The 12,926-nt window shown below is 42.5% G+C and overlaps 1 protein-coding gene across 19 annotated transcripts in view; it reads right to left on the reverse strand.

Annotated features, from left to right (window-relative positions):
* LRRFIP1 (LRR binding FLII interacting protein 1) overlaps positions 1-12,926 on the reverse strand; it is a 114,901-nt gene that overhangs the window by 19,066 nt on the left and 82,909 nt on the right. For 16 of the 19 annotated variants that reach the window (XM_033171302.1, XM_033171294.1, XM_033171251.1 and 13 more), the window contains 7 exons: positions 11,031-11,156; positions 10,728-10,799; positions 5,600-5,770; positions 4,309-4,401; positions 3,078-3,170; positions 1,894-1,986; positions 573-714 (listed from right to left, as the gene is read on the reverse strand). In XM_033171302.1, coding sequence (XP_033027193.1) covers positions 573-714; positions 1,894-1,986; positions 3,078-3,170; positions 4,309-4,401; positions 5,600-5,770; positions 10,728-10,799; positions 11,031-11,156 — 790 coding nt within the window. The remainder of the gene's footprint in view (positions 1-572; positions 715-1,893; positions 1,987-3,077; positions 3,171-4,308; positions 4,402-5,599; positions 5,771-10,727; positions 10,800-11,030; positions 11,157-12,926) is intronic. The other 3 variants (XM_033171299.1, XM_033171235.1, XM_033171303.1) reach the window with 2 other exon arrangements.

Here is a 12,926-nt window from a genome sequence, read left to right on the forward strand (position 1 = left end):
TCTGACCTAAAATTGTGTTCTATTACCCTGAGAAATATCAGGGACCAAAATACACCCCTCATAAATATCATCTTTTAAAAATTATCACTACAGTACTAAATATATATATATATATTGCTCTCTCATACACAAGTCAATGCAAAAAAGAGTAACTCTATGTGACTTCCCCAGTCTCTTATAATGCTTCACATGCTCCTAATCCTATTCTAGTTTTCAAGTTTCCCCCATGTACTGCAGGGAACCAAAGCACTTTCAGAGTCACTCAGGACACTTAGGATTGCATGTTCAACATCTGTCTTAATAAAAGTGGCTGCACACCCTGTAGACATACATATAGAGCTTAGATGTTTTTAAAGCATTTGTTTCCCTGGACTTGGGGACTAAAAAGGAATTATTTTAACATCTCCTGTTAAAGACAAATAAAAGAAATATAATATGCTTGAAGTGATCATTGGCATTAAGCAGAAAATAAAATGTATAGAAGTGATTTTATAAGCAGCATGCTGGTGATTAGTTAGTTGTTCAGATTCTAGCAAAGGTGGTGATCAAAATTCTAGATAAAAGGAAATTACCTAATGTATCATCCCCAGCTACCTTAGGGGCATGACTTGACCCTGGAGCAATATTGGAAGAACTTTGTAGTCCATCATTATCTATATCACCAGAGGTTTCTCCATTGGTAGCTACTTCTGAGTTGGGTATTATTCCATGTCGCTGTGAGTGAAAAATAAACGAACATTAGAACGACATTACAATACCATGCATATGAAGTTTGCTTACAAAGTCACAATTCAAACATGGCACAAAGCATGTGTGTACATTGTATGAGGGTATAACAAACATCTGGAACATATAAGAAATGTCTTGATAAACAAAGCTATATGGTATTCTAATTAACCGATGTTTTGATTTGTATAAAAAAAATAAAAAAGTGGGTTAAGCAAGGCGCTGAGCTTTGACAGGATCTGAGAGCCTTCCCTCCTCCTCAAAGCCTGGTTGGCACTCTCCCAGCTCTGGGAAGGGTTGAGAGGGCTCTAGGGCACTGCCAGAACCTCGTGCCTTGCTTAGCTGGCTTTCAGAAGGCAGCGTGAGGGCTGTGTGTGTGTGTCAAATTTTAGCCTCACTCCCCATGTGACCAGGCAGTGTTTGGTTCATGGGTTCTGTGTCAAAGTACTCTTGCAGCCCACTTTATATGAAAAGTTGGACTGCTCTGAATTAAGAGTATAAACAGGGCCATCTTAACCATAGGCGCCAGGGGTGCGGGGCACCTGGGCATTGGGCTCTCAGGGGTGCCAGGCAGAGAGTCCGGGGCCCAAGAGTTGGAGTCCGGGGAAGAGCCTGCCTGTTGGCTGGAGCGCCGTGGCGGGCTCTTCTGCGCCGCAAATTCGGGGGTGAGTGAGTGAGTGGGGTGCTGAGGCGGCCTGCCAGCTCCACCCTCCTGTGTGCCTGGGATTGGCATAGGGCCATGGAGAGGCCTGCCCAACGCACGCTGCTTACACCACGAGGCGCCCGGATTTGCTCAGTTGCAGATGCCAACACCTCGGGCTGGTTTGTTGCGCTGGGCTCTCCTTATGTTTCCTATTTTCTTTTCCTGAGCAGATAAGTGTGCTGCCAGCTCCCTAAAAAAAGGTTGACAACTTTGGAGTCCCCCCCCCCCCAAAAAAAACACTCTGGGCAACCGGGGGGGGCCCGCCGGACAGATCTTTGCACCCCGGTGCCACATATACTTAAGACAGCCCTGATATAAAACAGAGTAAGAAAGATTCACACACTTAGCCAACCCTTATTTAAACAGTTAGCTCATCACTGCTTCAAAGCCCGCTCCATTTATTTTCTCGGCACAGAGAAATGATTACTTAATCTTTTTACACTTCCTTTGTTGTTTCTGCATACCTTCAATTGTTCCTTCAGCATAACCACCTCCTCTCTAAGATCATCTCGCTCACTTCTTATGGAATCAAAGAACTCTTTCTGCCTCTCTAATGCCTGAGTTTCCAAAGAACAAGCAGAAGATAAAGAAATGACAAGAGGAGAACAGGAAGGAGGAAAAATGTAGAAATAAAAAGGTAAGGAAAATGAGCAATAAGAATAAGCAAGTTTCAGGTATGCAGAGAATTATTAAATTTCCATGCAAGCAGAAAAAGGAATTTTATTTTAGTATTTGTGGGTGTTATGGAAACTTCCTTTTATAGATATCAGTAGCTGCTATTTGCAAGAATGTGCCATGCTTCAATAACCCTGAGCTGTACTTTAAAATGTCACTACTGCAGATGGATGTACGATATCCAATGCAAACATGTTTGTTTTGTAAAGTTGAGGTTTCCCCTTACAAACGTTGGTTTCATAAATGCTTCAAGTCAGAGCTTTCCAAACTTTCCATGTTGGTGACACAATTTTTAGACATGCCTCATTTCACGACACAGTAATTCAGGTTTACTCGCAAACTGGAGGGTAAACTAACCCCTTTCCAGCCATGGGAAGAGTGTGGGAGCATTTGCGCAACATACCTGCACACTGCAGCCGACACACAGTTTGGAAAGCTTTGCTCAAAGTCATTAGCTGATCACCACACATTATGGTTTTGTCCAAGTTTCCCGGTCTTCTCTTTTTTATGCTAATGACTTTATGGTAGGTTTCTCTTGGATTAACAGTATCATGCAGGCAAAATTGCTGATCAGCAAGCAGAGCAATGTACTGTAGTAGTTATGAAAAACATTACAGTGTCTAAATATTGGCCACATTCAACAATCCAAAACATCATCACTAAACTTATACGGAAATATAAGGCTTTGAATTTTATGTTATGCGGGTAAGAATGAAAATTAAATAAATTAATATAAATTTGCTCCATTTGTGCAATATTCAAATGGTCATGGGTTCTGAATTCTGTTGTGTCCAAATTCTATCCTTAGTGCACACATAACCCCCAGCTCCAAAATTGCTTTGGTAGCTACTACTCTGTTTATAAAGGACACAAGTCTTTTTCACAGAAAGGAGCATTTTATAACACTGTGTGGAGTTTAATACTCTCGCTTAAAAGACAACACTGACAATCTGGTCAAAGTTGTGACTCCTACCCCTATCTTTTTTTCTTTCCATTCTATTGTCTCCTGAAGATCAGACATTTCCCTGACATAGTCCTCCTGTTTCTGCTTTAGTTGTCGGATTTCCTAAAGTACAGGAGCAAACAAGAAGACAGAAGGCAGACAAGAGAGTTAATCAGAAGAAAAACCCAAGGCTACAGCATTTTAAAAGTACCATGAAAAAAAGTTAAATGAACTAAATCCAAGAAACCTACCAGTTTACACAAATTTTATGGCTCTGTCCTGAAATCCCAGGACCTTTTCTCCTTAAGATAAAATATCTCTTTGTGCTACTTTCTAACAGAGAATATTTAGTGGCCACCTCACAGTATGGACAGGAGCTGGAGTCAGGCCTACGGTCCTCCTTGTCTTACCAGGATGGTGCAGCTGCTTACTCCATAGAAGCTAAACCACCCCACCCAAGCTGTGTGCATGCGGGTGGGCAGAGGAAGAGATCAGTATGCACATTCTAGTTGGCATTCGTCAAATTTTTAACACTTGATGAGAGGAGCCACATTGTTCTTCGGACTTAGTATGTGACATAGTCGCTTAAGAAGTTAGCCACCACCACAGCACTTTGAACAAAAAAGTAAGGCAGTAAGAAAGGAAGGGAAATGCAGTAAGTGGTAGATTCAGCCTGGTCAGTGATCTAAGTGGATGGATGCAATTTGGACCCCTGGACACCATCTCCTCCATGAGGAAGGGGATGAGCAAGGCTTGAGGCAACACACTTCATTGCAGGGGCTGGGCTAGATGACCTGTGGGGGCCCCTCTAACACTACAGTTCTGTCATTCTATGATTAATCTCATTCAAAGCAAGCCATAAATGAGTAGGTGTGAGAGGTCCTGGGAGCATTATGAAGGAGGAGCTGAGTAAAAGGCAAATATAAATAATGTTACAAATACAGGTCTTAGCACAGAAAAGTGCAGATGAGAGGAAATATATATATGATGCTGATGCTTTGAGGTTCAAGGCAGGAACTTAAACTGATGCAGCTTCTGGGAACACCATATAGGCTAAAAGCTCCCGTGAAGCAATTAAAGTTCCTGCCTTCAAGCACTAGGCAGTGCTAATCCCACGTGGGTCCAGAATGAGATGTTCTTGATAATTCCTAAAGAATCATTTTGTGGAAATTCTGAAGCTAGAGAAAGGAATATTTTGTGGTCCATTTGCTAGCATACAATATATTAATGAAAGTATCGTTTAACCAAAGAATTCACTTACTGCAAGTAGTTCTTCTCTTTGTTTCAAAGTCTCTTTGACTTCCTTGAACTGAAACTGCAATATAGTATGGGCGTGTTTTTCCCTCTCAAAATCCTGCAACAAATACATATTATATATTTATTATTTGAAATTTATTGCAAAGGATATTGAAACATTATACCTGTCTCAACATTCCAGATGTTCCTGCTTGCTGATGGGCATCTTCCTTTCTTTGGTAGTTATTATATATAAATTCTAAAGTAGATGCCAGTTATGTTAACCCAGCGTGTACATTAGGCAAGTGGTAAGTCATGGAGAAAGCCTATCTTTCACCTTGCATAAAATCCTTAAATTCTAACCTAGACCTATATGCATAAATGCTTATGTGAGCAGGCTCCACCCATGTGACTCATACACTATTGAGGGGAAAAGAGGGATCTACTAATTCAGTCATTCACCGGCTATGATATATGCTCAAGATTTGCTGCCAATTGGGGGATGGCATACAAAGCTAAGGCTCACTTCCGCAGCATGACACATATTTAATATACATGCCATCTGTAAAAGGTAAAGGGACCCCTGATCATTAGGTCCAGTCACGGACGACTCTGGGGTTGCGGCGCTCATCTCGCTTTACTGGCTGAGGGAGCCGGCGTACAGCTTCCGGGTCATGTGGCCAGCATGACTAAGCCGCTTCTGGCAAACCAGAGCAGCGCACGGAAATACCGTTTACCTTCCCGCGGAGCGGTACCTATTTATCTACTTGCAGTTTGACATGCTTTCAAACTGCTAGGTTGGCAGGAGCAGGGACTGAGCAACAGGAGCTCACCCCGTTGCGGGGATTCGAACCGCCGACCTTCTGATCGGCAAGCCCTAGGCTCTGTGGTTTAACCCACAGCGCCACCCACGTCCCAAGATGCCACGTGTAAACCCATCATTAATTTAGTATCTGTTCAGAAAAAGGCACCTTTAAAAGGCGCCTCAGAAAAACTAGAGCCATCATAGGGACAATGCAAACAGCACAATCCTAAGTTTGCTGACTCAGAAGTAAGGGCCTTGGAGAGGTCACTTCGATGCTGCCCATGCAGCAAATACAACAAGGGAGACAGCAGCCACAAGTTACAGCAAGTGCTGTGATTCTCCAGTGCTTTTACTTCCCCCAGAGGTGAACTCCATTGTCTCTTGAGACAGATGGAGGCCAACAACAGTTAAGTAAGTTCTAGTGAAGTCAATGGGGCTTTCTTCCAGGTAAGTAGGGTTAGGTTTATAGCCTAATACTCCTTCTTAAGACTTCTAATGTATCACTGCTTACTTTGTTTTTCTCTTCATATCGTCTCAGAGATTCTGCAAGCTGTTCTTCCAAATCCATCAATGCATCCTGCAAGGTGTCTACTTGATACATGAAATTGGTTTTCTCATTATCTAACTGAGCATTTGATACCATAGCCTTCTTATATTTCTCTTCAAGTTCAGCTAGAGAGTCCTAAAGAAATGAAAAAAGCACAGAGATTAATAAATACTTTTAGCTTACCAACCAAGTCAAAATGCTAGGAAGACTATCTTGAAAATGAGTGCATTGACAAGCACTTTATTCCATTTCCCCAACATTTTCTTACCTGTTAATTTTTGCATTTTATGTGATATTTCATGCAACTTAAAAACTACTTCTGGAAATCTAATGGCATCTATTGTAAATTCCCTCAGATGGTGGTGGACTCTCATTCCTTGGAGGTTTTTAAGCAGAGGTTAGATGACCAACTGTGGTGTATGATCTAGTTGAGATTCCTACATTGCCACATCTTTGAAATAACACTTAATATGCCAGTAAACAAATGGGTAGCTCAGCTGAACAGATACTTTACAGATACTTGGCAGATAATTTGCAGGCACCTTTGTTTGCTCCCTCCCTCCTCCCTCCTTTCTCCTCCTGGGCTTCCCAGGTATCTTTCCACTTAGAGCTCAGCTAACAATCCAGAAAGAACTGGAAAACACTTCTTTCTTCCCTAACGCTCACCCCCACTGGTGGAAAAAGAGAGAGAGAAGAGTTCTTATTTTTATTTTCTGGTGGTTTTTACATTGTTTGTTCCCCCTAAATAGCTTTCCTCCATATCAAAAAGGGTTTTTAAATTTTTTTTTTAAAAGAAGACTATCTTTTTGCTTGCTTGCCTGCCCTACCTCCCTTTGATAAAAAGGGAGAGAGTGGTGGGATGAGGGCTTTTTGGGGGGGGGGTCCTTGGGGAGGAGTCAGAATGGACGGGAGAGGATTTAGCTGGTTGCGGTTTCTGGCTTGCAGCACAAGTCAATGGCAGACGCCCCTCACTGCCTTCCATGGGCAGCGAGGAAGTTTAGGCAGGGGAAAGCCAGGATTTATGAGGCAAAAATCCTGGCAATGCTCCCCAGTGGAGTCTAGGGAGCTCACTGGATCCCACTGTGCCGCTCAAGTCCACATCTGACAACTTGAAAGGCAGAGCGGGTGCGACCTGGGAGTGTGTCCCTGCCATGGACGAGCCTCCGTCTCCAGAAGAAGAAGAGTTTGGATTTGATATCCCGCTTTATCACTATCCGAAGGAGTCTCAAAGCGGCTCACATTCTCCGTTCCCTTCCTCCCCCACAACAAACACTCTGTGAAGTGAGTGGGGCTGAGAGACTTCAGAGAAGTGTGACTAGCCCAAGGTCACCCAGCAGCTGCGAACCCGGTTCACCAGATTACGAGTCTACTGCTCTTAGCCACTACACCACACTGGCTCTCAGCATGATTTGCGGTTGGTTCCTCCTTAATCTGGAATATTGGCGTTAATCAAGAGGCACTCCTGGACTGACATGCTGTATGCCAATGGGCTGCAATCAATCAGCTACCAAAGGGACTGGGATTGGTTCTTTGAAGGTATTTGTTTTATTTTTTAGTTTTATTTTTGAAGCTTGAGAGTCCTTACAACAGCTGGAATTGGAAAAGTCCATTTCCCTCCTGTACTCTCTGAAAAGCAGCAACAAATCCTCCCATTTTTTGCAATTAATTACTCACTCAACCTCCCCTAACAATACTACTGGAAACTCCCAAAGCCATTTTTTTCTTTCTCCCCAGGGTTGCTAGAACAGAATAGGAAGGTGTGTGTAGTATTTAAATCCCCCCAACCTCTCTCAATGACCCCTGGGCCTCTCTAGGCAATAGGGCAGTCTCTGGGTTTAACCCTTGGAGCGCCTAACCAGAGAGGGGGGGGCAACTTATTTCTAGGTTTGCAGCAAGTAAAACCAAACAAAACACACCACCCTCTGATTTATCCTTCCAGCACAAAAGCAGGCCCTGAGGCTGCAATCCAAGTTGCAAGGGGCAGCGGTATGGGGGTGTGGCAGCTGTGCAATGCCAGCCTGCAATTGAGTGGCACATGGTTACGCCCTTCTGGCGCCACCCTCCCCGATCTGAGCCTTGCAAGACTGCTTGGGGAGGATGTTGTGGGGACGCAGCAACCAAGCGTCCTTCGATCGGGGTGCATGGCTGTTGGGTCCCCACACTGTCCTCCCCGAGCGGCCTTGTAAGGGATGGGATGCTGGTGCAACAGCAGTGCTGCTCAGGGCTGGTGTCGCGGCGGTAGGGCCTGGGCACACGCACGTTGCACATCCCAGACAACTTGCAGGTACTCTCTGCTGCTGGAGAGCGCCTCCGGCTTGCTAGTAAACCTGAATTACTGTGTCGTGAAATGATGCACGTCTAAAAAGCATGTCACTGTGGCGGTTCGCTCCACCTGCGCAGGTCCCCCAGACGTTTAACGGTCCGTTGATACCTGCACTCACCACTTTATTAATTAACCGCTGCCACCAACCAGTTTGTCTGGTATTTACTTCACTCAGTTCAGTCAGGGAGAATATTGGAACAAAACTGTTTTATTTGAAGTTTGGTACATAAGCATGTGGTTTCTGAATAAACAGTACTTTCTTGGTTGTGTTCTTGTTAACAACAGTGCCCAACGATTTCTCCCAACCCTGTTCCTACTCCTTCCCTTGCCACCCTTCTTCCCACCTCTCAATATCCACAACAAGCCCCAAAAGACTCAAGACTAAAGAACCAAAAGACCTAAGAACCCAGTGAGAGAAACCTCATACGAAAGCTCTGGTGAAGAGAATGGGAATCCTCAGGGGGAGGAAACTAGAGTAGAAGAAATGACTACAACCCCACCCGAGGTAGAGGTTCCACAGTTCTCCAGAGGATTTTGAAAAGTGGAAATTAGTACAAGAATATAACTTCAAATTAGAGCTTGAAAAATTAAAAGCTGAGCAGGAATTAGAAGCAAAAAAAATGAAATCTGAGAAAGAGGAGCGAATGTGGGAAAAAGAAATGCAGTTTCAATTAGAAATGAGGAGATTGGAAGTGACTGCAATAAAAAAGCAGAATAACAGTAACAACACAAATGGGCAAACACCCGTGAAAATAGAGTTAACACGTTTCCCAGAATATAAAGATAGATACCCCACAAGCATTGCAGCAGCTCCACGGTTAGGAGATGAGATTAATGAAATCCGAGACTATGTGTATGATGGACCCAGATATGGGGGGAGGAATTGGGAGAACAATAAAAATAATACTGAACAACATCGAGGAAAATTTACCTCAGACTCCAATAAGGGAAATTACCCCTCAGAGAAGGGGCCCAATGAAAAGACATCCCTACAATCAGGGAGTGCTGAGGGAAAAGTTAATAAACCCAACAAGACAGATCCTCCTGAACCCTTTTGCTGGAAATGTGGGAAAAGGGAGCATCGGAAAGATGATTGTTGGCAAGAAAAAGAGAAAATAAATAGTCCCACAACTACAAAGAAAACATTTTGTGTCCAGGCTGTAGAGCAGGGCCCAACTGATTCGGTTGTCATGGCAACCAACTGGAATACAGTTGAGCAGGGGCCTAAGGAGGTAGCTGAGGCCAAGGTGCTACATTGTAATACAATCCAACATGATGGACACCTATTACAAAGTGCTGGGGGAAACATTTGGGTAGAGGGGAAAAGATATTGTGGGCTGAAGGATACGCGGTCACAAATCACAATCTTTCACCCCGATATAGTAAAATCGGAGGCCATCATTCCCGGGAAGACTATAAGAATAAAGGGAATTTTCAAACATCCTGAGGTACTACCGATGACAAAAGTTAATATTGGATATCAGAGTTGGTCAGGACAGTGGGAAGTAGCGATCTCTGAAGAGATTCCCACTGCAGTTCTTTGGGGCTGGGGTTCTTTGTTCTTTGGTCTTGGGTTCGTTAGTCTTTTGGTTCTTTAGTCTTGAGTCTTTTGGGGCTTGTTGTGGATATTGAGAGGTGGGAAGAAGGGTGGCAAGGGAAGGAGTAGGAACAGGGTTGGGAGAAATCCTTGGGCACTGTTGTTAACAAGAACACAACCAAGAAAGTACTGTTTATTCAGAAACCACATGCTTATGTACCAAACTTCAAATAAAACAGTTTTGTTCCAATATTCTCCCTGACTGAACTGAGTGAAGTAAATACCAGACAAACTGGTTGGTGGCAGCGGTTAATTAATAAAGTGGTGAGTGCAGGTATCAACGGACCGTTAAACGTCTGGGGGACCTGCGCAGGTGGAGCGAACCGCCACAGTCACCAACATGGAAAGTTTGGAAAGCTCTGCCTTAGCCACTACACTGTATCATTATTCAGATTTCTGGGTCTTGTTGCAAATTTTTATGGTGTCCTTTACTTTAATGACTGTGGGGGAAATAAAAGTGGAAAGTTGAACAGCCTTCCATAAAGAATGCATGAGCCACAGAAAGAATATGCTGAACCTTAAAAGAACCAGCCTTATTAAGAATGTAAAAGAATGTAAGTTTACTACCCACCCCTCCCCCACTATCTTCTCCCCCAACCTTAAACTGCACACAACATTAATGGCTCACATGGAATGTAACTGTCCTGTAGAAAAGACGCCAGAACCTGAAAACCGAGACAATGCTACAATGCTCGTACTTTTTTAACCCAAGAAAATATTTAATTAAAACTATTTTTTTAAAAAAAACAACAAACCCTCCCTTGAAATTCTGTGGCACAGAATTTCAAAATCAGCATACATGCTGGGGTCTGATTTTAAAATGATTCCCTAGTTCATATTGACCCCCCATTTCACTGAAACTGGCCAACTTCAAACTGTACAACTTTTCAGAAATGCATGATTCTATGTGAAAATGTATACTCTTGAAGTAGTAATACAAAGCATGCAAAAGCTATTTTAAGTGAGTGTGCTGTTTGCTCAGTTTGTTAATGTGCTTTAAGTATCCACACTGTTATGAGCTGAATAATTAGAACTAGAACTTCCTAAGTTCAGGATGCAATTTCACAACTCTGAGAGAAAACATGCTTGTTAAATTACACTCCATTCTTGTTCCCTCTCTGGATATTTATCCAAGATTAATCCCACAAGCTCACTCCAACATAAACTTGTACCTTCATTTCCTTCAGTCCCTGCATGTATTTTCCTTCTACATCCTGAATCTGGTCCTTTAACTCATTGATATCCTGAAGAAAATCGCAAAGCATGGTGTCAAAAAAAACCACTGAGTAATGACTGAAAACCACTGGGCAATCAATGACATTACAAAAATAGAATTTCCTAGTCATTCTTTTTACAAGTCATTCATTGTGATGAAATATATTATCCCTATACCAATTACTTTCGCACGGTACAGACATGAGGGACAGAAGCAAGTCGCTTTGCCAGCTTTCATCTCTAACTAACAAGCAGCTTACCTTAATTTCTTTAATAGATGCTTCAGTATCAAACGAGAAGGAGGTATCTTCACTGCCTCGCCGGGAAGAAGTTCCGCCTAGAGAGGCCAGCGTAGCTGCTGACAAGCTTGACACAGTACGAACCCCCTGGAATATAATCAAGGAGTAGTTTACAATAAAAGCAATGCAAGTCTTTATCATAGAATCTAAGATTTGGAAAGTGTCTCAAAAGGTGATTCAGTCCAACCCCCTGACCTCCACTATCACCCCTGAGAGGTAACTATTCAAGCTCTGCTCACAAAGGAGAACCCACCACTTCTAAGGCAGTCTGTTCCACTGTCAAACAGCTCATACTGTCAGGGTGTTCCTCCTAATATTCAAATCCCTTTCTTACAAAAATAATCCAAACTGCTTCAGTTTCCAACTTTAATTTCAGAACACACAGATTTGTATTTAGTCTTTTTCATTACCCAATATCCCATCAAAAAAGTGAGGAGTATGAAAGGGAGAAGATGGGAAATATTGTCTTAGTTCATTCATTCATAAACTTTATTGGGCTAGCCAAAGGCCATGGCATCGTTCACAGGGGGAACAAAAGGAAAAACAGCAATAACCATAAAAACATTTTAAAAATAAAACATTTAGCACTACCAGTGCAATAAATCACGGTCAAGTCTCCTGGAGATTATTTGTTGCATAAACTAGAATAGCAGGGAAATCTCAGGTAAAATATGCCATCTTAAATGTCCAAATCCCCTTTGTGGTTGACCACTATTTTATCTAGCTCTTTTCTCCTGATCTTCTTAGCTGCCAACCCGTATAATGCTACTTTACAGGTTACAAAGTCATCAGTATCGCTCAGCAGCCATTCCACCCTTTCCACCCTGTTAGAGTGTATCTTAGTTATACATTTTTTTAAAAAAAAACAACCTGTTGCTTAATTTCTGGATATTCTTTAATGTTTCCCACCTTTCATTACGGAAAAAGTCAACTAAATTGTAATTTGTTAAGAACAGAAGAAGAGCCTTCTGGATCAGGCCAGCGGCCCATCTAGTCGAGTATCCTGTTCTCACAGTGGGCGACCAGATGCCTCTAGGAAGCCCCACAGCAGGACATGAACATAGCAACATTCTACCCAGTCATGATTCCAAAGGGCTGTCCCATGGAGGATGGAGCAAGCTTGTTTTCTCCTGCTCTGGAGGGGAGGACCTGAACCAATGGCTCAAGTTACAAGAAAACAGATTCCAACTAAATATCAGGAAGAACTTTCTGACATTAAGAGCTGTTAGACAGTGGATTAGACTTCCGTGGAACATGGTGAACTCTCCTTCATTGGAGGTTTTTAAGCAGAGGTTGGGTGGTCATCTGCCATGGATGCTTTGGGGCCCCTTTCCAAATCTACAATTCTATGATTCCCAGCAACTGGTATTCAGGTGAATAGTGCCTTTGACAGAGGAAGCTGAACATAACCATTTTGGCAAGAACTGTAGTTGCTGATTGCCTTCTGCTCAGTAATATTTTACTAATCACAAAACTGCTCTTCATGTTTAAAGGCAAACAGAAAAGCTATGATAAGTACCTGTATATGTAATGAGATTCACTCTGAAAGCACAACCTCTAAACTATACTATTAAACTTATTCTTACAGCAAAAAAGTGGGTATATATCCTGAAATATAATAACACTTGGATTTCTTAATATAGCAAGAATAACTATGAATATATCATTGCACATACATGAAGTCAAAAAAGAGTCAATGTCAGAAAATTTAATAAGAGCTGAAAACCATCAAAACATTTTCAATAGAAACTCCAAAATCCAGTGATTTTGTTCTTCTGTTCTTCATGATTAGGAGACATTTCTCAATCTATGCCTGCCATTTAATATTGTGCACAGGTACCTTTCCTCCCACACACA

The sequence above is a fragment of the Lacerta agilis genome, chromosome 1 (genome assembly GCF_009819535.1).
Source record: "Lacerta agilis isolate rLacAgi1 chromosome 1, rLacAgi1.pri, whole genome shotgun sequence".
In the NCBI taxonomy this organism is placed as follows: Eukaryota; Metazoa; Chordata; class Lepidosauria; order Squamata; family Lacertidae; genus Lacerta; species Lacerta agilis.